Source organism: Aphelocoma coerulescens, chromosome 12, assembly GCF_041296385.1.
Source record: "Aphelocoma coerulescens isolate FSJ_1873_10779 chromosome 12, UR_Acoe_1.0, whole genome shotgun sequence".
Lineage (NCBI taxonomy): Eukaryota > Metazoa > Chordata > Aves > Passeriformes > Corvidae > Aphelocoma > Aphelocoma coerulescens.
Genome location: NC_091026.1, coordinates 1,478,197 through 1,503,644, shown reverse-complemented (window position 1 = coordinate 1,503,644; position 25,448 = coordinate 1,478,197). Strand labels below are relative to the sequence as shown.

Below are 25,448 nucleotides of genomic sequence, written 5' to 3'. Positions count from 1 at the left end.
GAGACAGATTAGGAATCTTAATGAGTTGAAATATAAATATGTTATTCATCCAGTTCTGTGCCTAAAGCACCAAAACCATCTGACCCTCTGATGGCAGGACATCCCACCGAGATAATTCCCAAATCCCAGCCCACCTCCCATGGCTACAACAGCAATCCCTTCCACTTTGCAGAAAACAGGACAAAGCCATGGGAGAGGGCTGGTACAGCCCTTGTACAAAATGACACTAAAAAGCCACTCCACATGTTCCAGCATCAGGCTTCCACCATCTACTCAGCATTTCAAAGTGGGAACTGCTCTGTTGTGATGCTTTCAGACTGCACTTTCCAAAGCAGCAGATCTGTGTTTTTACCAGCAGGAGCTGTTGCACTGAACCAGGTTCTTCACCAAGGTACAAATACATTTCCCCAAACCCAGTTGTGTAACAGGACACCAACCAGCAGCATCATCAGTCTCACTGACTTAACAGATCTCTGCGATTCTGAGATGAGAATTAATTATTCACAAACAAGTCCTTGTTAACTAAAGCCATTATTACCCACTTACACTGGAGAGCTGGTGCTTAATAAGCAGTGTGAGCAGTGGAAATGGAAAATTACCCTGAGATAGCTCAGCTCTGAGAGCTGCTTCCAGAACCAGCCCAGCCCAGCTCCTGGCAGGACACACATTAAGGGAGGTTTTCCCAAACCCATCCCGGTGAGGGCTGCAAAGGCACTTTCACAACAAGGATTTCTCACTCAGTGGAAAATCAGAATGAGCCCTCTCTGTTAAAAATAATTTACAAAGATCTTCAATGCACCTCTGTGCCCTGAGCAACCTGGTCTAGGGAAGGTGTCCCTGCCCATGGCAGGGGCTGGAATGTGATGAGCTTTGAGGCCACTTCAAACCCAAACCAGTCTGGGACTATGACTCAGGAAACAGTTCCTCAGCAAGAAATGTTTATTTGATGATTTCTGAATGTAAGTGGTTAATATTCATTCTGAATCTCCAATATCTCACGACTGCCAGCTTCAAAATTTGTTGTCATTAACTAGCAACTATCACACAAAGCATGCAGAAAAGAAACAGGGACAGGTTCCAGTGTTGGATAACCCCCTTCCCATGGCACAAAGAGCCAGCATTGTTTCATTATTCATCAGAAGGTGCTGAGGAACACGGGCTGTGATACTTGATCAAGCAGCAAGCTTCTAAAAATATTTTCAGTTCTATTTATTGAGAACTTGCTTCTATTTTTTCCTTTGCATAAACCACTCGCATAGCAAGGTGCAACACAAGCCTGCAGCCAGTGTCATAAACATGCCAAGGAAGAAGAAAAAGCTCAGAGCAATCACTTATGTGGCAGAAATGTGGCACAACTTTAATAGGGAAAGGAATTCTTTTTCCAAACAAATTCCCTAGGAAAAGAAGAAGGTGAGATTCCCTGCCCTGCCCCATCTGTGCCCACCACAACCCTCACTGATGTCCTCCCTTCCCACGACTCATCAGGCCCTGGAAGGACCATCTCCAGCAAAAGGATGGAATTATGGAATGTAGGATCATGGGATATCCTGGAAAGGACCCACAGGGATCACTGAGTCCAGGCCCTGCACAGGACCCTGCCAAGAACCCCATCACTAATTAGGACATTATTTCAACACCTGGATAAACTTAAGCCTCAACTTCCTCACAGCAGGGCAAGACAGGCACTCGATGGCCTGGGCTGAGCCTCTGTGCAAGCAGAACTGTGAAAATGTGACCTGGCAAGCTGAAAGGGACTGCATTCATTTCTGGAGGTGTTTTAATCTAATCAGGAGTCTGAAGAGTCACCACTGTGTGTTTTGTGACAGCACTTTGGGATGCCAGTTAGTGAAGGCACCCAGCAGAAATTAATTCCCGAACAGAGGCAGCGCTGAAGATGTGGAAAAGACATGAAAAAGAGATGGAAAAGTTGCACCTCCAGCCTTAAGTAGCACCAGAAAGAAGTCAAGCAGTGACCAGGAAAGATCTGTTATCTGCCAGCAGCTCTTACAAACCCCTGGGACAGGTTTCTGAAATCTCAAAGCTGTATTACCACAGTAACTTGAGCCAAGCCAGAGCAGAAGGAGGGCTGACATCGCACTCCAGCTTATTTCTCAAAATAAATAGAAAACCCAGCACAATGCTGCTGACTAATCATTCTGTTGTACCTCCAAAGCACTCCTGCTTCCCCAAGAACCACCCACAGTCACCCAAGGGGAACTCACAGTGAGCAGCCAGGAGTGGTTTTAAACAAGAGTCCTAAAAGCAAGACGTGACAAAACCTGATTAACAAGAGCACAGGTACTGGGTATTTCTAACAACAAACCATCAGAAAAATCAGAGACCATTTCAAACACAGAGAGGAGCAGTCAGGGCAGGTTTTCAGCCTGGACATGCAAAGGATCCCTCATAACTAATCACAGAAATGGGGACTGAAAAGGGACAACGAGCCTCCAGCCAAGGTACAGCAAGGGCAAAGAGGCATTTTATAAAATGCTATTACAATTCAGTAACAAATAGACATTATTTTATTATCTAATAGCATAAAACTTATTTAACATAATATATTAAGCATATTTAACCCAGCTAAAGTTGCATGCTCCTAGGTGTTTATGTGATGATCCCAGGGATTTGTTTTTGAAGAGATTTTCTTAGGGACCTACAAATCCCTTCATTTTTAAGGTTAATGCCACCTCCCTCTTGGCTGCAGACACCCAGATATGCTTGCTGCTTGCATGTGACCATCTGAGCCTCCACAGACACTTGGAAGATGCTTAATTTTTACTTAATGTTTACATCTAATGAGAAATAGGGAAGAGCAAGAATAGAAATAATAAGACACTTTAAAGAAATAAATTCTGGCTTGGTTTTTAGACAGTTTCTGAAGTTGTTTCCAAGCCAGTTTAAAGCACACGAAGTGGCAGTGAATGAATTCTTGCTGCACAGTGCCTTTTTAAGAGTGAAGAACATCCATTATGAAACTATAAAAAGCAGCAATAGCAAAACTGTGCCATGTTTATCTCGTCACTTGACATATCAAAATACCCACTTAGTGTCAGCATGACACACAAAAGTGTCTACAAAAGCAGAATTTTGCTCTGTGTTAGGAATACTTGCCCTTATTTCAATGGCAAGTCTCAATAATAGCAAAGACTCTTTAATTGTGTGCTCCTTCTGAGTGTCTGTGACACTGCAGCCCGTGCTTCCTGTAATGAGAAGAAAGGTGAGATGTGAATGGGATTTAAGTGCAGTTCAGTAAATATTTGGCAACAGGCTGCATTTCCTAGGGAGTGAGGCTGTTAGATGCATTAAACATCATCATTTCACACCACAGTTCCTCCGAGACTGTTTGGTCAGGACTGTCGAGGGACACACTTTGGAAGGGAATTCCTAATGAGCAACTGCATTCCAGCGTTCACATCCACCTGCTTTCATTAACCTTACAAAGGAGATGATTTATTCATCATAAAGATATTAAAATGCACTAAGCCTTCTCTTATCTCAAGGTATTTGTCATTGTTTTGTACAGAAAATGGCACTTAGGAGGCTGTTTGAAGTCACCTCACTTCTTTTTAATTACTCTTTGCAGTTAATTGGCTCCTGGGCGGCTTCCAGGGGAGAGACTCAAAGGGACCATGGCTGAACCCGGGCTCTGTGAGGCCACAGGTCTCTCACCCCAACAACTGACAGCTGAAACCCCACTTTCCCTCTCCCCTTCCCTTGTGCTTGGTTACCTCCAGCACCTCCTGCCCCGAGCAGAGCCCCGAGCTGGGTCACAGCCCCCGGTGCTGCTCACACAGCCCCCCTGTGTCCTCAGGAGTCCCAGGACAAAACTCCTAACAAAATTCCTAGCTAAGATCAGGCAAGATTAGTTAAAACCAAAACTCTGAATCACAGTGTGGTTTGAGTTGGGAGGGACCTTAAAGCTCATTTTGTTCCATGGGCAGGGACACCTTCCACTGTCCCAGGCTGCTCCAAGCCCCAATGTCCAGCCTGGCCTTGGGCACTGCCAGGGATCCAGGGGCAGCCCCAGCTGCTCTGGGCACCCTGTGCCAGGGCCTGCCCACCCTCCCAGGGAACAATTCCTGCCCAAAATCCCATCTAAATCTCTCCTCTTTCAGCTTAAAGCCACCCCCCCACACCTTGTCCTAAACATATTCTGTGGTCCTCAGTGTGATGGAGCTGATGTGGAAGTTACCTGAGGTCATCTGGTTATCAATAGCAATGAATGCCAAGTTTATAATTTCCTGCCAATTTGCTTTTCCTAAACATTTTTCCATCTTCCCACCATGGACACCCTGCACTATTTCACACTCTACTTATGCCTGTAAGCACAGGCATCTTTCATTATCATGGATATCAAGGTAATAGAATGCTGGTATTCTGTGCTATCTCCTTTCCAAATATTAGCCCAGTAAAATTCCTCTTCTGGAGACATAGTTTAAAATCCTGTTCATTTAATGTGTGCACACACACAGAAATTAGTGTTCACCCCTCCTTCGTAATTCAAAGTATTTTCTGTTTTGTCCAATTAGCTTTTCTGCTTACTACGGCCTCAATTTAATCACTTGGTTAAATTATTGCTCAATCAGCTGAATCACAGATATTCTGCAGCACAGGACCCTCCAAAAGGATATTCCCAGTACTCCAGGGTAGAGCAAATCTTCAAGTGATTCCTTAATAGCTTTTTGGATTCAGCTGTGAGTTCAGGGACAGAGAGAAAATAAATTGGAAAGAATATTGCAATTCTTGCCCCCTTGCCGTTCTGGTGGAGGTGTGGAGCAGCTGATCCCTCCCTGCCCTTCCCACTGCTCTGCCACCTCTTTTTTGTCCTCAAATTAGCAACCCCACCTTCTCTAACCAACCAAAGCCCAGAGGATATGGAAAAATGTTTCCAGATTATTGGCAATTCTGTGGCTTTGAAGCAATTACACTTGGGAGGAGGGGAGAGGGAAGGCTACAAACACCTCTTGTTTCAAAATCACTGTCCTAAAAATCAGCTCCACTCTCCTCTCATAGCCAGTTCATCCCAAGTGCCCAAAGCAATAAGGAGCTTCAAGATACCTTGGTTCTGATAGCAAGAAATTACCCCAACTATGGTGATAAAGCTTTTTTCTCAATTTAAAAAACCCAGAAGCCAACCTCAAATCAACCCCCAAATATGAAGCCCAAATCTGCCCTAACAGATCTCCAGGGAGAGTCTTCCCCTGACACAGTGCTCCCACACCTCCAGGGAGCTGCAGGACCAAAAAAACCCAAATAACACCAAACAACTGCTATTTCCAGCTACCATTGACTCCCTGGGTTAATATTGCTGCTTTTCTACCCTTCCAGTTGTCTCATCTCAAGGTGGTACAAGCCATTTTTAATCCAGACCCATCCACATGAAGCACCCTACAGCCCCTGGAACACCAAGCAGGTAATTCCAACTCCATTACTGGTACCCCAAGTTCTTCCTTAAGCTCTTTGCAATAATAAAGACACAGAAAACCAATTTCTTGGGGTGTTTTGTTTTTTTTTTTACTTTCCATTTCTACAGCTTTTAGGATCAATACTTTCTCTCAAGGAAAACAGCTGTTAAAAGTGTGAGTGTTGAGCCCTCTCTGCCTCTGAGAGGTGGTTCTCTTGAACAGAGCATTTCTGAGTGTTTGGCCAATGGTTACTGTCAGTGCTTTTCACATTTGCAAGTTGCTTGCATGCAAGACAAAGTGAACAAAGCCCAACAGAAAAATCATTCTGTTTTCAATAGAAATTACTGAATAAGGTGGTACAACAACACTTTAAAGAAATATTCTAAATCTGGAAACCTAAAAATATCTCTCTGCTCTATAAAGGCTCAACCATTCAAACCCTTCTGCTTTCGTTTCCTGGTGTTCCAAAAAGCAAATTCACACCACCTCTCAACACCCCAATTTTCATCTGGATTTTTACCTGCAGCTCACTTAAGACTCACTTAAGTGCACATTAAGTTTTAATGTGAAGGGTGCTATGTGTGCACAGCAACTGAAGTGTAATAGCTCTACAACTCCATTTTTTAAACTTGTAGCTCCCCAAAACTGAGCATAAGCAACAAGCTTCTGTTTCCTAATGAGAATTATTTACAGCTGTGTGGGATTCATGTGGCTTGGGCAGATGTTTGACCTCCATCAGACAGGCAGGAGTTCATTTGCTTTTTCAGTGCTTCAGGAAAACAAAGATGTTCCAGCCAGAGATCCCACATCACTTGGGGAATTTAGAGAAAGAAGGATGAGTTTACTTGGAAATTGTCCATGGAGATCAGTGCTGACTGTCCACTGCTTAGTTCTTACATTTAGGAGGAAATTTCCTGCCCATCACACTCTGCACTGCTGTTAGGAGAGAGGAGGACACAGAGCAAGAGCTCAGGGTTTATCTGGTAGGAGTCAGAAATTACAACTCCTCTTTTGCAGATCTGGTTAAGGGCACTTATTTTCTACTTGCATAATTTTATTTCCTAATATTGCCCACTTGTAGCTGGCACTGAGAACAGACAAGCTTCAGGAATCACATTGTCCTTTCTGAATAAAGAACCAGTAATTAATTTACAAAGTCTTATTGTACCTTTCCACCCTCCTTTCATAGTTAATTATCCACTGCCTAATAGCCTCCTACATCCTTTCAAGGAGTAGATATCAATTTTGCCACTGGCTAAGTGCAAAAAAAAAAAATTAAGAAATAATCAGCTTTTATGATTCTCATCTAATCTACACCTTTAGGATTGACCTGTTCTGGCTATGAAACAGCGCCAGGATGTTTGGCCTCCAAGTGATAATTAAAAAGCTCATTACTGAACCCCATTAAAGACCTCCATAAGAGCCTCAGCCTGGGAGTGGCTGAGGTGAGTGGTGAGGGAGTGGGAAGGACTCAAAGGCCACACTCGTGTTCCTGTGGGACCACTTCTCTATTTAATTTTTGTAAAGGAGGAAGCTGATCCCACCCAACCTTACAGGATGGGCTGTGGGATTTGGGGGGTTATTTCAGGTTATAGTTTCAATGGTCTAATGTAAATTAGAAGTGGGGTCACTCTTGGAGGGCACAAGGTAAAGAAGGACTCGCTGAGCACGGTCTGAGAAAAGTGTCCAGGGCTCAGAAGCACTAAAGTTTAAACACCACTGGGAAATCTCTGCATTCAAACACTGCCACCCAGGAGGCTGAAGGTGAGAAGGACAATCCTGCACCTTGTACATTAGCTCTGTAAGTCTGTCTGTCAACAACCTCTCCAAAATACAGACACAGTGGGGTGAAGTGAAGAGTAACCCTTGAGCTTTACCTCTGGCTTGTCCAGCCTGCCTTGCTCAGCACTTGTTGACACTGCTTCTACTACAAAATGAATTCAAATAAAAAGGAAAGAAAAATATGTTAAGCTCCCACTCTTTTTGCCTACACAGTTCCACTAAGAAACACATACATACATCTGCATCTGCTGGGGAGCTGAGACAGGAAATGAGAATATTCTTTTCAGTGTGATTAAGATCCATGGAGCAATATGTACTTAAATGCCTTAGGAATTCTCACAAACTTCTTGGAGTCCTTTCAATACTTAAGTCATTACCTATATTTAACACTAACATAGACCAGGACTGCTTCTCACAGACCAGTTCCAATCTGCATTCAGATATACATACACACACACAAAATCAAATGATATTTCCTTCAAATCAGTTTAAAACCTTAATGTTTAACACTCAGCCCTACATAACACATTTTTTTGTCTCAGAACACCCACATTATTGGAATGTGGTCCTACAAGACCAATGAAGGGTTTGGTCCTCAAAGAGTAGAAACCATGTATTCTATAGAGGAAAAAAGAAAGCTACTGTGATTTACCTCAGGACTTTTTTTAGGAAAACATATAGTTATTATCAAGCATTTCCTAGGAGGGAACAAGGACAAAAGCCATGATCATGCAAATCCTTGAAAATAATGAAGCAGCAGTGCAGAGGCAGAGGGCAGATCCTGAGCACACCCAGCCTGGTTTGTGCTATCAACGCAGCACATCCCCTTCTTCTGAGCACCCAGACTTCCCAAAACACGTCCAGCATTATTCCCAACGAGACTGCAGAGTGACAAACACATGGAGATGGCACAGGCCTCCCCTTAATCCTGGGCAGGCGTTGCAGGGGCTGTATCTCAAGCACCGATCCTTTCCCTACCCTGCAGCACTGAGAAATGCCTCATGTGCTGAGGGTCTGACAGATCAGGCTTTACAGAGAACAGAGTGACATGAAACGAGGCTCTTCTCCAGCAAGGGCAGGCAGAGGCAGAGGGATGCTGGTCACGGTGGGGCTGGAGCTGCATCCAAAACACTCAGCCCTTCCCACGATGGACTGAGCTGAGAGCAGGTCCCTCCCTGGCACCACATGGCCCCACAGGCAGCAACAGCCAGAGCTCCAGGGACAGAGCTGCTCCAGGGAGTCACTCTCAGAAACCCTTCCAGTCACAGTCTGGACATAGTGGCAGAGGCCTGAGGTTTTAGGAGTAACTCAATGGCAAACCAGGGCACAGGACACCTTGGATACCCTTGAAATGATCCCTCGACTTTTTTCTTCTACAACGTAATGCAGAAAAAATCGTGGTTTCTGAAATCACAGCAGCAGCTTAACCCCTCCAGACCTCCTTGCTTCAACCAGTTCATGAACACATCCAAGAAACACTCCTCTAGCTCCACAGAAATAGGATTTTCACAGAATTCCAGAATGGGATGAGCTGGAAGGGACCTTAAATCCCATGCGGCCCCACCCCTGCCATGGGCAGGGACAACTCCCACTGTCCCAGGCTGCTCCAAGCCCCGTCCAACCTGGCCTTGGGCACTGCCAGGGGCAGAGCCACAGCTGCTCTGGGAACCTGTGCCAGGGCCTGCCCACCCTCAGAGGGAGCAATTTCTTCCCAATATCCCACCTACCCCTGCCCTCTGGCAGTTATTACAGTTATTATATGAAGCAATTTAGGCTGGTAGTGAAGCCAGAAATTACAGAAGTGTTCAGTCTCTCAGCCTTAAATTTCAGAGTCCATTTCACATTCAGTCAAAAAACTTGGGCAGAGCATTCCTTGTTTTTCCAAACAGAATGCAGTAATAACAGAAAAAGCTGGCAACTGGCTCATGGGTGACTCAGGGATATTTACAAACTCCATCAAGCAACCATGAGCATCTTCAGTTGGTTTGTTCAGCTCCCTCAGATTTCTTAATTCATTAAGGAAGATAAATAAGTAGCTACAGCCAAAGACCAAGTGGCTCCCAGCTGTTGGTCCATTCAGCAGCTCTGCTTTTGGTTGGAATAAGCTCCTTCCATGTGAACTTCACCATGCTGAGCCCTAGAGAGCAAAGGGACTCCTTCCTAAGAGAGTCCAAGAAAGCCAGCAGGAGTTAAGTCAATTATTTCTTGAATCTGGATTTGGAAAAGTGACTTTTGCTTTGACTTTCAAATAAAGGTGAGTCTCAAAAAGAGATTGCTTTAGACTACAGAGGGAGATCAGATTTAAGTGCTCTTTGCCTGGTTCCTCTTCAGCCTCCCAAAGCAATCCACACAGTATTTCCCTCCCCTACAATGTGCCCATCCCCTCAGTGATGGCACCTTTTTCCAGATACTCCTCTGGGTTTCTCCAAGGTCTGTAATCCAGGCACTGATTGGTTCTGAGACCCAAATCCAGCAGTGCCAACTAACTCACAGTAATTTGTGGGAGAGCAGCACGGTTTAGAGGCACAGGATTACAAACTGCCCTGCAGTCCACAGCCACAGGTCTTGAAAGACAAAAGCTTATTTACAACTGATGAAGTGGAAATCAAAGCAAGGCTCAAACACCCTCCTGTCATTTCCTGGGTGCTGTGTGGCTGTGCCTCTGAAAGGCTGCTGTCCCCTTTGCAGTGGCACACGTTGGGCAGGAGGTGATTTACCAGCAGCGCTTTTCAAAGCGGCTCCTTTCAAAACCAAAGGCAGCAGAAACAGATAATGACAAAAAATCAAGAGCTGTGACATCCCAGGCAAGCCAGGCTTATCTCAGTACACTCTGAGCATATAATAAATGACAATGGGTGAGCTGCAGTCCTCGTCTTCATTGCAGAGTGGAAACTTCCCTCAATTTATGCATCAAAGCAGAAGGATTATGAGAGGGCCAGCAGCTGAAATGAATTCTTGCTGGAATTCTGATATTTGCTTGAGCACAAAGGGACAGTTTTTACCCAAAACAGAATAATGGTAAGTCATCTTAATTCATGCACATGATGGGTTTGCAGAATCCAGAAAGGAAGGATGTGATTGATCTGAGTTCAAGGTTCATTCTAACAAGCAGTACACTCCAATCTTTACCACTTCTAAACTTTTAAACATCAAATCTACTTTGACTGTACAATAAACAAAAATAAGTGAAGAAACTGAAAGCCTGAGGATACCCAGAGAACATTTGCTAACTGTGCTCTTGGAATACTTCAAACCATGGCTCTTGAGTACGTGATCCATCATTACTGCACCATACACAGGGCAGGTTAAATAAAACTTTACTAGGGACAAGTCAGTTCCTACTTATCTTCCACACACTTTCTTCTTCTTGTGTGGTAAATGTACATGATATTTCGTGCAGCTCTATTAATTTTAGCTCCAATCTCTATTTTTGTGTACAGACACTGCTTCTTGCATTAAAATTCAGAGGAGGAAGTCTTATTCCCCCTGTACAGTTAATTATTATAAATAAATTACAGGGGTATCCCAAGTAATGTGTTTGATTTAATCAACGTAAAGTTAATGAGGCCAAATTGATGCAGAAGTTAGGCAAGACTAAGCTGACAGGGATTTAAAGATCTGTTCGGCTCCTGAGACTGCAGAATCAATATGGGATTTGAGCAGTGAAGGCATCCATTATGGTGACAAGAGAAACGCTTCCATTTCTGCTCCTCTCCTCGAGAGAAGACAGCTCATGGTGGGGCAAAGCAGGGAGGCACTAAATGTTACAGCTTCCACTCGGGAAGTTTTACTAAAGAGCTCACAGTTTACAGCCTTCACTGAGCTTTAATAACCAGGATTCTGCAGCAAAGCCTTTCTTTTACTGCCCCTTTGATCATCTTTGAGAAGAGGCAAAATCTACAGCTTCACTTAAAAACCCAGTTACAACATAATTTGAAATCAATACAATATTTGGCTGCTACAGTCACAAATACAAATGAAGCTTTAGTCTTGACTCCAAGTATTTATAATGCATATTTGTGGCAACCTGAAGTTTTCTTTTTGTCTTTATGTTTTTTATGAACACATTCTGTTCTCAGCTTCCCCAACACACAGTTTGCTCCCTTCACCTTCCATTTACGGACAATTGCACTTACTGGAACACTTCCAAAAGCATCACTGAAACTGCTCAGATAAGGAACCAGATACCTGAATCATGGTTAATTCCTAATCCAAGGATCTTTCCTGAGTTACATGGAGGCATAAAACTACCAAGGATAAAGATTAGAAAAGAAAAAAAAAAAAGGACCTAGAAAGTTATCAGATGGTTTTCACAGATCTGATTTTTGCTGCATATTTTCCTGTTGGATGGAATTAATCTAACCATGACCACCTACATAAAGCAATGAGAGCAGGAAGAAAAGCTGGGGAACTTCTACCTTTTATTTAAGTTGTCAATGTGCAGAGTACTACAGGAAAATTGTTTTAGCTTGAAGTCCTGTCTATAAATGTCTCGTATATTAATTATTTTCAAATAAACAAATTATTTGCAAGGAAGCAGACTTCTTTTTTTTTCGCCAGTGCATAGAGGCAACTCCTCAACAAAAGTGCCTGTCTTCTACTCATGATCCCAGCAGTTTGCACATGGATTTCCAATAGCTGGTGCAGACTATTTTCAATGTTCTGCAGAGAAAATTGTGCTGGTTAATTCTGTTCCTGAAGCCAGGTTTTATTCCTGTCCTCATAGGGCTCTGTGAATAACACTGCACCTCCATTACAAATAAATAAACAGAATAACTATTTTAAATCCATAGGATAACTTCAGACCATGCCCTGCCCTTCTCTGCCACAGCTGCAGTAGGAATGGAGTTGGACTATGAGATCCTTGTGGGTCCCTTCCACCCCAGGATATTCTGGGATTCCAGGTGGTTCTGTCAGACTCGCTGGGTCTCAGTTCTGTTTTCCAGGACTGGGACCCCTCAGGCAGCTGCAGGTGGCTGAAGGAGGGGAGAAATGCACACTTCTCTTGCCTACAGCACAGACGAGGGGAAAAGCCCTTGAAGAACATTACAGAGCACACAAAGTATAAAACACCCCACACTTTCCCTTTCTTTATACTCTCATTCCATTCCTGAGATACACCCAGCTTTTCCTGTGAATTCTAATAGGAAAGGACAAAAGCAACCCAAAGAGAATGGCAAAACAATGAAGGAAACTCAAACTACTTTATATATTCAAAAGAGCAATCCTCTGGCACTGCAAGCCCTCGGCTCCCTGAATTGAGCTGTGCACACATGTTGCTCATTAAACAGCCTTATCTCACAGATAACCAGCAGCACCAGAGCAGCTCCTCCAAGGGCTGGGTATAAAAATGAGCTGCACTGAATTAATGTGAAACCACTTACAAAGCTTTGTCTTTCTGAGATTGCAAATTCAACAACTGCCGGCCTGCCGAGAGAATTCTATGGAGCACAATCAGCACTCAGATCCATAAATTACAGCTGTCTATTTCCAGTGGATATAATTTTGGGCAAAACGCTTGCACATGCTGCTTTACCCACCTGGATGGCATCCAAGATTTAGCAGGACTGGATTCTACTTTTCGGTAGAAAAACCAGAAGTGCAGCAATTCGGAAGTGGAACTATTACTGATGCAAAAACTTCCTCTGCTTGCTAACAGACGCCTACCTGCATTTACACAACTCCTGCAAATAAAAATCCATCCCCTTTTCCCTTTAATTCACCTATTCACAACGCTACTGGGCTTCCTTGAGGATTGAGTCTAGGGGAAGGGAATTAAGGGGGGGAAAGCAGTTTGAGTTCATGCAGGACGTTTTTGTACAAAACACTGACGGGTGTTATGGCTGTGACAGAATCATTTGCAGCACCTGAAGCTGAAGTAATAAAACATCATGATAGGCCTGAAGATTCTCAGTAAGAAATCCAGAAAAATAAAAATCCACATGAAGCACGGAATTATGGGCACCTTTTGAAGGCCATCAAACCACAAACTCATCCCTCCTGCTCACTGGCACATGCAGCTACACATTAGATTTGGAGAAAATAATCACATTCCCAAAGTGTTGTTAAAGCACACAGTTAAATTGCAGCTTGAGTCCCGCAGGCAGGACACTAGGATTGAAATTTAAAAATCTGGTGGGCTCTATGTTTCATACAATTTTGGGTGGGGAAAAGTATTAACATCACAAATGTATCACCACTGTTAAAGATGACATAGAAGCAGTTCTGACAATTTGATGAATGTATCACTGTCCTTTCATTCTGAAATTCAGATTAAAGCTGCACCATTTGAAAGCCACTGGCAGCTCCACAGCCATCTCAGCTACCAGAAGCTGTTTCCATATGTTTTATTCCTGTTAGCAGCAATAAAACTAATTTAAAAAAACATCATGAGACTCATCAGATTCCACTCTACTGGAGAGGGTCAGCCTGACATTTATGTAAAAAATCTATTGGAGGAAAATTTTGGGGGTTTTAAAATTACTAACAAGTGACAATTTTGCACATTTTAAGGACTGGTTATAAAACTGTAGCAGAGTCATTATGGAATGATTAAAACCAGCCAGAAAAGGCCATCTTTACATATAGTCACTGAGTCATTTAGATGGCACAGCAATACATTCCAACTTGAAAATTAGTTTTACAAGTCCCTCTGTGTTTAATTGCCCAATCCTGCACTTTGTAGGTTCTCGAGAGGAGGCTGAGTCACAAAGGTCAAGCAGATTTTCCTGGAATAAAACAAAACAAAAAGGTCCCAAAACTTTGCTTCCTGCTGGACTTTCTCTGCTGCTGCATCCCCACAGTTTGTCAGGGTCTGTTTCACAGCCAGCCCTCCCACTCCACCCAGCACAAAGTGAGGCTGATATTTTACAATTCTCTCCTGCTCTAAAGTAAATTAGACAATTACTTTTCCACTTAATCTAATGTGCACCTTCAGAAGAAATCAGCCTGTGTGATCCTCAACAGACACACAACTCCCCACATCCTCCATCTATTACAGACTGGGAAAAATCACACTCTGCTTTTAGTTCATGCTGTCCCCATAATTTGTACTTCAGCTGCCCTCTTTTTTGCTGCTTCTTTTAAAATTAACCTTCAGCCTCTTCACTCTTTCTGGGCCTATTTCATAGCTATTCCTAGGACACCACACCTTTTTGGCAATAGCCTTGGCACTTCTCAGCTCAGGAACCATGAAAGCCTCTCCTTTTATGCAGTTTTGTTGCAGCTTCCCTCATTTTGTACCTTGTTTCTCTTTTAAAAGCATACAGCTAGGAAGGAACAACTGGAAAGAAACAAAAACCCCTAAAGGTGTTGTTTCTGGGCAGGTTTCAGAGGTTTGCTCATCAGAGCTGCTCCCTGAACCCCTCTGCCCCTCACACACTGCTCCAATCCTCCATTCTGGTGATCTTTAAACACACAAGGTCTGCACAGAGGGAAAAGGAACATCTACTACCAAACCTTGAGACAATCTTTGCAAACTTTGATAGGATATACTGCACAGACATCTTCATCTTGGTTGTCATGTCACACCACCAAATATCAAAATGCCTTGTAAAACAAATTGCATTTTCTCCTGAAAGCATGTGAACAAAGACAGCTAATTAAAGCAGCCCGTCACACTGACAGCTCCACACTGCATGTGTGCATTGCACCTCAGAATGCAAAGTGTTCAAAGTGATCCACCCAAGTGAAGAGATGTAACAAATACCTCAGCTTGGAAATGACATTCACCAAAGGGAAACCAAAGCCAGTCTATTAGAGGACAGCTGTATTTAAGCAGAAAGAATTTTAAGGGCTTGTACAAGGGGATAATTCAAGAGTTTTTGTCACCATGAAAAAGACAAATTAAAAAAATAAAGCCAAGCTGATTTTTGATTGTTTTCGTCTGTTATTTGGAATCATATTGCTTTGCTGTGTCAACATTGTCTCTGCACAGATTCTGTGTTTTCTGCATTTCACAGCACTATAAAACATCTTGTGGATGCAATTTCCTCATTACAAGCAGCTATAAAGCTCCTGAAAACAAATCCACCGGGGCAATATCCTTTGCAACTGAGCAGGAGTGTAAAATTCCAGGGCATCACTTGTACTGGATATTCCAGTCCAGCATGAAAAACACCAGCTATTCCAAACCAATCTCTTGGTCAGGAGTCTGATTACACCCACCCAGCTGGGAGAGACCAACATCTCTGGCTGCATCTCACTTTATTTGGAGTGATCCTTTTATCTTCAGCATCAGTGGTTGAGAGTCAGTCAGTCCTAACCAATACTTTCATTTACTGACCCCAAACACAAGCCCTTCTAATTTCACTTCACATGGTGTCTGTCCAGTTATTCTGAGACAGGACCTTTTATCCCTGGTTTCTCACCTGCTCGTGGCTCCTTGCTCCCCTTGATGGGACCATTTGGCAAGTCAGCATTTGGATTTGCTGCTACTTTGCTGGTATCTCAGTGAGCAGGAACCACCACCTCCTCAGAGATTAAGCACTATTCCCCAGACTGCCCCAATCACTTCATTTGAGATAATTACATTTCATCTTCATTTGCCAGAAAGAAAGGAAAACAGTGGGAAGCAAATTAACCACAACATAAAGATGCTGCCTAAACATCAATAGACCTCAGGGAGCTTTTACCCAAGACAAGACCAAAGCTGACCAGGATGTTGTGCAGGCAGAAACACAAAAGCACATCCTCAGTGACATTTCACCTTGGAGAAAATGCAGTTTAAGAGGGAGGATAGGAGAGTTACACTGAAAAAGCACTTCAGGAGTGTGGCTCTGCCTCCTGCTTGCACTGCCTGCTGCTGCATCAGCCTGGTTGAAATCAGGCTGTCAGAGAAGTCTGGAGCTGTCCTGGAGTAGCTCAAGCTCACACCGAGTAACAGAATTAATTCACTGAACAGCCTCAAACCACAGGATGGTATCAGCACCCCAGGGCTCACCCTGACTTGCCCACAGATCTCGGTGGGAACACGGGGTGCTGATTCCCACCTCCACAACCCAGCCAGGGCTGGGGTGCCATCAGGGGTTGGTTTTCAGGCAGCACTGCACCAGAGCTGGAGTAAGCAGCTTTCAGCTGTGCCTGTGCTCTGCTTAAACCCCCCCAACACGCTCTCCAAGAGTCCCACTCTCACCAGGTGATGCCACGCACACACATCCATGGGAGCAGCCAAATCCCACACGGGGCTCAGGGACAAACAAGAGTGGCCACTGAGGCTGAAACGTGACCACACTGCTGTAAATCCACATGCCAGGGCCAGCATTTTCAGTTTGCAACAGATGACCAGCATTAGTCCTTCCACAGCTTGCCAGCACATTGGCACCTCTGCTGGGAGCTAAAAACCCAAGGAATAAACATAGTGATGCCCACAGGCATCCTACTACAGCCTCAGGATTTGATCCAGTTCAGCTGCTGTGCATTAAACAGATTCCCAACTCGCCCTCACAGCCTCGAACTCGGGGCCACACCAGAGTGATCTTGAACTCTGTCATAAGAAAAAAAGCATTTCAGAGGATCCTTAATCCCTTCCTACAGACTTCTGGTTCTCTGATATCTGACTGTTCTGCAACTCACCTGTTCTTGGGGCTAGTCTGCACACCTGTGGGCAAGAACTGGATTTTAATTCTGCAAGGGAAGGTCCTGCCTTTGCTTTGGGGTTTTACAGTAAATAAACACAATGCCTTAAGATGCAACATCCTGACAGCCCCCAAAACAAACTGCAGGGTATTATGGTGAAGCCACAGTCAATATTATGAACCTTATTATCACTGATCAATAGTCACACTGCTGGAGAACCAAGGCATCTGCTTCATGGCAATGCTCTAATGAATATGGAACACTTTCGGATTCAAGGATGGAATTTTCACGTCTCAGTCCTGTTGAGAGCACTTTTACAAGCTCTACAAGTTTGACTCAGTTTGCAGAGAGGTAGGAATAAAACCCACCCCTGAGGTAACAAGTATAAAACACCAAGGGAGTAAGCTGGAAGTAAAGTGCCTGATAATTACATGAAATTCTGCACATTATCTGAGCCTTCCAAGTGTATAATGAGCAATAACGAGCCAATGAAGGTTCTCCCTGTCACGTGAAAAAGAGGACTGCTAAGAAAGCCAGAAGAAGTCCATGGACTTCCCCCCAACACAGATGCTGCCCCAAAACTGGCAGGCAACTGGTTCTCAGCTTCCCCAGTGCACTGGGCTGTCGAGCAGGAACTTTGATTGGAAGCACCAGGAACTAACCACAAATCCTTTGTAATGATCCAAAGTAATCCCTCACTCTTAAACCACACTGGAGATGGAATCATTCAGTAACTTATCCAAGGCAGAAGATCCTTTACTCAAAACACCAATGGCATGCTAAGCACAACCAATAATGCCCGCATTTAAAAAAAACCCTCTATTTCTATTTAATGCTTTTAAACAAAGAATTTTCTTAGAACAAAGACATCAGATGATGTACACATACCTCAGGCTTCTTGAGCTGTCCCCTTCAGACCTGTAAAGTAATACACAAATACTTAGGACACAGTTGTTTCCAGCATTTATAATTCAAAAGCCATTCTCTCCCTCTGTACTTCAGTGAGTGTCTCCAGGGCCTGTTGGACTTTTTCTGCTAATAAGACATTTAGAAAAGAAACACGTCTACTTAGGCTGTGAGGAAATCTATTAGAAGCTAAAACCCAGTTAACAGCTGAGGTCAATAATTGCAATATTAAAACACATGACACCCTCTGAACCCTCAATATAGATTTTCCTCAAACATGCTCAGAGATTTCTGTTCCATCCTTACAAGTGGAAAGCAACACTCTGGCACTATTCTAGTAGCAGATTATTTTGTACAATTTTTTTCTTCATCTCTTCTTCACTCTTTAGCTGAAAAGGTCACAGGCAAGTAGGTCTGGAATCCCATGCCCAGCCTTATCAGGCACTACTCAGAAAGGGCCAAGGTTGGCAAATAAAGGTAATTTAAAATATTTTAAACCTTGAGCTTGTCTGAATTTCATAAATGTGCAAGAAAGAGGGAAATATATAATAAGTCACCCAAGCTCCTGAGGGGCAGTTTTTCTTCGGGTGAGATAATTTCATCAATCAAACTTGGAACAAAACCTCCCCTCTTTCCCCAATATTCTTTAAGCAAAGAAGGATCATTCGCACTGAAAAGGATTCATCTCCGAGGATCATTCACACTGAAAAGGATTCATCTCCGAGGAGAAACGGGAACATAATATTCCATTTTCATGACCAAACAAAAATCCAGAAGCAAACATACATCCACTTGCCCAATTCCTTTCCTCCCTCACTCCCAAAGCTGCCTCCTCAAAGACAAGGGGAGTTCTTGAGGAACCAAAGAACAGATCCAAACACAGTTTTTTAACAGGCACAGCAGCTTCCAAGCAGTTTTCTCAACACAGAAGTCCTGTGAAGATGAGCTCACCCCTGCACCCCCAAGAGAATGAAAAAATTAATGAATCCAGTGCTTAATTAAGCGACTCCTTCCCGCACTCAGATCTCAGCAAATTCTGTCTGGCAGAACACACACCTGAAAGGATGTCCATGTAATTGCTTGTGCTTTCAAGTTTTCAAACACAGGAGACAACTGCTTTGTAGTGTCTTAATTTCCTGCCTTTCCTCTGGACTGGAATAACAAACTCATCCAACACGGAAAACGTCTCCAAGTGCTCAAAGCATTCCCATGTCCCTGGAAGCAGCACCAGCCACCCCAAGCCACTGCTCCAGCAGCACATTTTCCCTCTCATTAGAATTCAAGAGGTATTTTCAGTGAGGTGAGGGTGATCTCCAGCTGATCACCTCCCAGCCCAGCAGCAAACAGACAAAGGGGGCCCACCCACCACCTCTTCTCTATTTTCAGGATTCCCAGAAAAGCTGGGAAATTTCACAACTCTGCTAAATTTGCATTTTCAAGGCTAAAGATTTACTCGAGTAAATTCCAAAGAGTTGTTCAGGGCTGGTCAATTTTGCTCAGGGAACGAGTAATTGATGAGCAGGGCTGAATGAACACAGTGCTGAAAGAACCCCCTACGTGTGGTTTGAAATAAAGCATTCGATTTTCTTTAAGCATTCTTTAAAAGGCAGGATTGGGGATCAATATTTAATGTTTCTGCTCACACGGGAAGCATGCACTGGGCTCTGGGCTAATTCTTTTTCCTTTTGCCCCAGACAAAAGAAATGATACAGGCACTGCTGAGACAAGGAGAAAGGTGAAAAGACTTCTGGCAGTATCTTGCATTATTTATTTCAAGGTAGACCTTAAAGGAGAAAAAAAAAAAAAAAGCCCACAATATATAGAATATCTTCTGTGCTGTAGTACTTGGAACAGCACAGATTCCATTTAGATATCTGAGTTGCATCAGTGATGAGATAAATGTCAGGCAACATTCTCCAGGATTTCTCCTCTCAGCCCTGGATGGTTTCCAAGATTTCATTTTGAGTAGAACTAAATATTACAGTATTATTACACTACTATTGAAGTACAAGTTTGTCTTCTTCCTGACCCCAGGAATTTCATTCTCAGTAGGAAATACAATAAAACACATCCTTTTTGAGATGGTTATAGCCAAGAGAAGCAGAAATTATTTTCCTACCAGTAGTAATTACTGTAATTTCATTGCAAGCAGAGGCCAGGAGGAACAGATACCATCATAACAAACCCTGAACCAAAAACCAAATGTAAAGAAAAACAAAAAACCCCGTACTTGAAAGGCTGCAAACCAAAGTGACCATTAAAATCCTGAATGATTTTTGAGTTTAACTAAGTACTGCCATCACCCCCTGTCAGTCCATATCCAAAACATGGATATTTCAGAAAACAGCTCCGCTCACGCTACCAAAATGATTTATCTTTGTCACCACCATCTTCCTATAAATACCCCATGCAGGAGAACAACAAACCAACTATCTTGGCTTCCAGTTGCTGACTTGGTTGGCAGTTTTCCAACAAACCATCCTTGGTGGGAGGTGTCAGCTGCTACAAATTGGAAGCCATTTATAGGAATAACACAATTTCGAAGAAAATGTTGAGAAAAGCACGAGATGGAAAAGCCCTTCAGACTGGGAATGTGAGAGCTTCCCATTCCCAGGTCTCTGCTCACTGAGGTGACAGCAGGACCTCAAATCCCAGCAGCAGCAGAGCTCCTTCAGTGGCTTTTCCTCATTCCAAAGATTTTTGCAAGCCTCTGGCTCACAGAGGCCAGCAGGAAACGTTCAATTCTCAATACTCCCCCAAGAGCCATAATAAACAAGCTGAAAGTCTGGTGGCATCTGATTTGTTGTTCACACCTAAAGCTGCACTTAGAAGTGGAACAGCACAAGGTAAAGCTGCTTCCAAAGGCAGTTTCAGGACCAGCTTTCCTCTTGCTCGTTAAGGTAATCATTTTCCAAATAAAGCACTGCACAGAACCATCAAGGTGTATGATACAGACTGAGACACACAACTACCCCTGCAACAATTCCTAGCTGAGCAGATACTTTATTTGGGCAGTGGGTTATGGCAATGTCTTACAAAATTATACAGCAAGTAGTTTTAACCATTTTTAAAATTCTGTTTGTCTAGGATTCATGTTTGGGAGTGCAAAATGTGGTACAAAAGCAGCCAAAAGTAGAACTGAAACCCTTCTGTAAGAACCCCCAAGTGGACAGGGCTTTAAATAGTTCACAGAGCCACCCCTGTGGTAGGAATCCCACTCAGATCTCACCTCCTTAGAGCTGTCACTTCCGTCAGAATAAAAAGAACTGGGGAAAAGCCAAGGTTTCTAACAGCATGTCAAACATCCACTGAATAACCAGGCTCCATCTTCTCACAAGCCACAAGAACCGATGTTATTGTAGGAGACTCTAAGGTAGAGTGTACAGTAACCACGTATTAAAGAGCATTCCAACTGCATTTTTCACAAAAGGGAAAGACTGAACCCAATCTGTACACAGCAATCCACGGATCAATGCATTTGACTAAGCCTTGCTTTGAGCACAGAACGTGCCTCAAAAGCCAAACTGCACCAGCACAGGTTGTTCTTCTGTAGTGTATTAAATCTCTCAGCATCTGTAATGCAGAGGAACAGACTACCTTCAAGGGACAGAGCTTCAGGGAGGATTCATTGACGGCTACAGAAATGATCCTCCTTATATGAGGAGCAGGGAATAGTGTGAGGTTCCTGTAGGTCAATGTTCTGAGCAGCAATTCAAAACAAGGCACGTGTTGCCAGGAAACCTCCAACCCCATCTCAAGGCTATTAGAGCTTTCCAGGACTTTTATTTGAGCCTGCTGGGTGTGAATGATGTTCTGTGCCCCTGTGGATCCCAGCAGATGTGCAAAGCTCTGCCAAGGAAAGCAACCCTCTCCTCTCAGGAGTCTGGGAAGAGCAGCCTCATGAACGGCACTGAGCTGAGTTGGAATAGAACCTCCCCAGCTCAGACACACTCGCTGTCCTGCCCTCATCCCCGTGCTTAGAGGGTCTGCATCAGCACCAGAGCACTGCCAGCAACGTAAAAACATGGTCTGGGTTGGGAGGGACCTTAAAGCCCATCTCATTTCACCTCTGCCATGGGCAGGGACACCTCCCACCAGACCAGGCTGCTCCAAGCCCCGTCTCACCCAGCCTACATCCTATAGACACAGGCAGTGGAGATTCTCCTTTCCAAAAACTGGTGTGCCCAGCAAGGCCCTGTGTGTTAGACAGAGTCAAAAGATTCTACTGGGCTGAAGACTTGAAAGAAGTGGTAAAAAACCTAGCAAGACCTGTCCAGTCAGTAGCATTTTAACAAGGTGAGTTTCAGGATGAGAAAAATGATGCATTTCACCACTAATTAATCCCCTTCAGCAAAGATTCTGTCATTATGCACAACAGGGTGAACACCTTTGCATCAACACAATTAAACACACTCACCACAGCCTCCCACAAAATCCCAACTAAGTTATAATGGTACCAACCTCACACCAAGGTCCCAGGACTTTTGGTCACTTCAAGATGGAGGAAAACAGTATCTGGGATCATATTCCATGTTTTTAAACATGGGTTTGATGTCATGATGAATGCATTGAAAGCCTTCTGCTTAATTTGTCTCAATGTTCCACACACTTCAGCTCCCTGGGCACCAGTCCACTGCTCACACCCTCAAAAAATGCCATAAATACATTCTGAGTGCAGAGAGCAGCAGGAGTTTAGATGTGATTTCCCACCACCGAGCTGAAAAAGAAGTTTCAATCAAGTCCCAGACAGTGTAAGATTTAAAAGTCATATCAGCAAAATACATACAAGCTAAATTTGGGCTGCTACTTGGACCATGATCCCGTGGCAGCTCAAGCATGAAAGGACACCACCTCCCACATGGAATGGCATCATGCAGACAAGTTAATGTGAGCTAAACCTGTGAATCACCCACTGCAAAATCCAGGGTCAGTTATATAAGAAGCATTTTCAGGCACCATTTTGAAACAAAAGCCAGACAGCATGTGCCCAGTTCCTGCTGTGTGCTGGGGATAATCACCAGGTACAGCTGGAAGTGCTGCTCTGGGAGACACCCAGTGCTTCCCCTGTAAACAGACAATTCCCAGGTACAGCTGCTCTCCCCACGAGCTCCCACACAGGGCCAGGAGCTCTGCTGGGCTCTGGAGGAGGGTGTGGAGTGAACTCTGTGCTAAAGCACAAGACTGACTGCTTAAAAAGGACCTGTTTGCTAAATGGACTGGATTTTAGACCTACAAACACCAATTAACCAAGTTCACAGAGACAGCACAGTATTTCACCCAGAACATCATCAATCACGTTCTTTTTGTCCTTATTTTCTCCAACTCTGATTAAGGAAACTGACCTTTCAGCCATCTTAAGTGACAGTTAATATTGCAGAGGCTCTTTTTTTAATACAGATTTACTCTGTGCTGTTTGCATGCACTCCTGTTTGTGCAGAGCACCTCCAGCCTCAGAAGTATCCTCCCATCCCAGCTCTGGGAATGCACTGCTCGTGTGGCAGTGACTCCCAGCAGCTCTTTAGTCCTTACAAAGCTATTACACACAGACCATGGTGAAAAAATAGCCTTTTTTTTTTTTTTTTTTTAACCTTTAAAGTGAATTCTAACTGTGAGCCTAGACAGGAACAGTGAAAAGAGCCACTTCCACTTCCATAGATCCCATCTTTGTCACGCTAAGCCCAAGCAGACACATCTCAGCCCACGAGAGGCAGCAGACACTTATCTCCCACAGATAACCCCCTGTACCCTCCACTCCAGCCTGGCCATCTGGACACAATCCTGAGCACTGAGCTCTAGGGAGCCCTGCTTGAGCGGGGAGGTTGGACTGGATGACCTCCAGTGGTCCCTTCCAACTTTAACCATCCTGTGATCCTATGATAAATACCGTGGAAATGCAGCTCCTGGCACACAGCCTCCATAACAAGCTTGTTATATCCATTCCTGGACTGCTTACAGCCACTACTGTCCAAGAAACGTCCCTTCCAAACTCTCAGTGATCTCTGAGGAGGGATTTGCAGAAGCCCAGCCTGATGTCACTGCCCAGCCACTGCTCTGTGCCATATGCTCCGGGCTGGCTCGCACTTGGGCGGAGCACAGCCCTCCCCATGCTCACCTTCTTCAGCCAGGATGGGTTTTTTAGTAACCCGGGTTCTCCTGATGCCTGAAAATAGTTTGGAGAACGGACAGGCTCCAAAGCAGGCAGCCTGTGCTTCCCATCAAGGTTATTGGGACCATCTGTGCGCTCGGCAGGAGCGGGAGCAGCCTCCCCCAGCAGGGAACAGGGACATGCCGGCAGGTGCTGCATCCCAGCACCACCTGGGCAGCCTGGAACTGCCTCCCAGACCAGAACAGTCAACACAAACAGCTAAACACACGGGAAATTCAGCATTCAAGTGGTGCTGCTTGTGCCTAACCGGAGGACTGCCGCTCTCCCTGTGCACAGCAATCCCTGTGAGCCGGGCAGGGAAGGGATGTGCCATTGCACTGACACCCCTGTGGCAGCCCAAAGCAGCTGTGCTCCACACACAGACAAGCTGAGACATATTTTGCTTCTGTCCAGAGTGTTTGGTGTCACCTGTGGAAGGTGGGGCAGGAGCCCAGCAGCTGCTCTGCCCCATGCCCCCGGAGGGGCCTGGCACGTGTCACAGCAGCCTCACCGATTCTGGCCGCTCCTGCCCAGCTCAGTTACGAACACAATCCCTTCACGTGCACTGCAGGAGCACAGAAAATGCTCCCTGGGATGGAAACACAGCCAAGCAGAACTCACAGGAGGAAGCTTTGCTCCCCACAGTTCTCTGTTCCCCTTCCCGCGGCAGGTGGGAAGTTTGGGGCGTGGAGGGTGTGGAGATGTGAAAGCCTCCAGGATAACACATCCCTTCACCAACAGGGTCTGCAGTCTCCCTGCCTCCCACCAACACCTGTCCCACGAGATGAAGCCATTAGACTGCACAGAGCAGCCTGCTGATGATCTCAGTAAGAGCCCTGCCAAAGAGCCATATGGAAAGGAAGCAAATATTTCGCTTTGATAAGTGAGGGGTGATCTTCAAGTCAGCAGCAGAATGAGGACTTGAATCTCAAGTGGTAACTGAGTAAAATATCCTAGGTTTATGAGTTCTCAAAACCATTGTACCTCTTTTCCTTACACTCCCCTTCAATTGTTTATAATTTGCAGCAGCTTTTAAGAAAACTAATTACAGAATCCTGAAAGGCTGCCTCCATTCTGTTTGGAAAACACCTCATTCATATTACATTTATCATTTCACAAATCAGTCAATTCCTTACTTTCCCCGGCAGCTGAAACTTTCCAATCCAGTTGTTTCTGCACCTTTGACCTGCAGCCTTGCCTGTCCCTACCCCAGCTCAGGGACGAGCAACTTCACAACCAAAATTCCTTTAAATGTGTCTTTCCAGCTCAGTTCATTAACTGAGGTGTGGAGTGGGTTTTCAACAGCTAAGGAAGAGAACTGCAGTTTAACCCCAGAAGTACTGAAGAGCTGTGCAGCAAATTTTTAATATCTAACTGCACATCAGAAATCTCTCTCCAATTTCAACATCCTTGTGACCACTTTTTTTTTTCTGCAGAAGGACAAGGTAGTGTTAAGCAGCATTAGCATATGGTGATCACCTGTATTGAATGTGGAATATTCAATACAGAAGGCATTATTTTAGCTTAAATTAAGGGTGATCAGAAGTGGAAAGCCACTGGACAGGATTATTTCAGATTTCTTTCTATTTCCAGGTAAGGCCTTAGGAAGAAAGAAAAATCTCTCTAAAACT

General features: G+C 44.3%; 1 protein-coding gene across 6 annotated transcripts in view; it reads right to left on the bottom strand.

The window, feature by feature from the left end:
• IQSEC1 (IQ motif and Sec7 domain ArfGEF 1) overlaps nt 1-25,448 on the bottom strand; it is a 281,157-nt gene that overhangs the window by 206,690 nt on the left and 49,019 nt on the right. For 5 of the 6 annotated variants that reach the window (XM_069027864.1, XM_069027866.1, XM_069027867.1 and 2 more), the window contains exon 2: nt 17,655-17,684. The exons of the other annotated variant lie outside the window; for it this stretch is intronic. In XM_069027864.1, the coding sequence (XP_068883965.1) occupies nt 17,655-17,684 (30 nt within the window). The remainder of the gene's footprint in view (nt 1-17,654; nt 17,685-25,448) is intronic. 6 annotated transcript variants of the gene reach the window in all.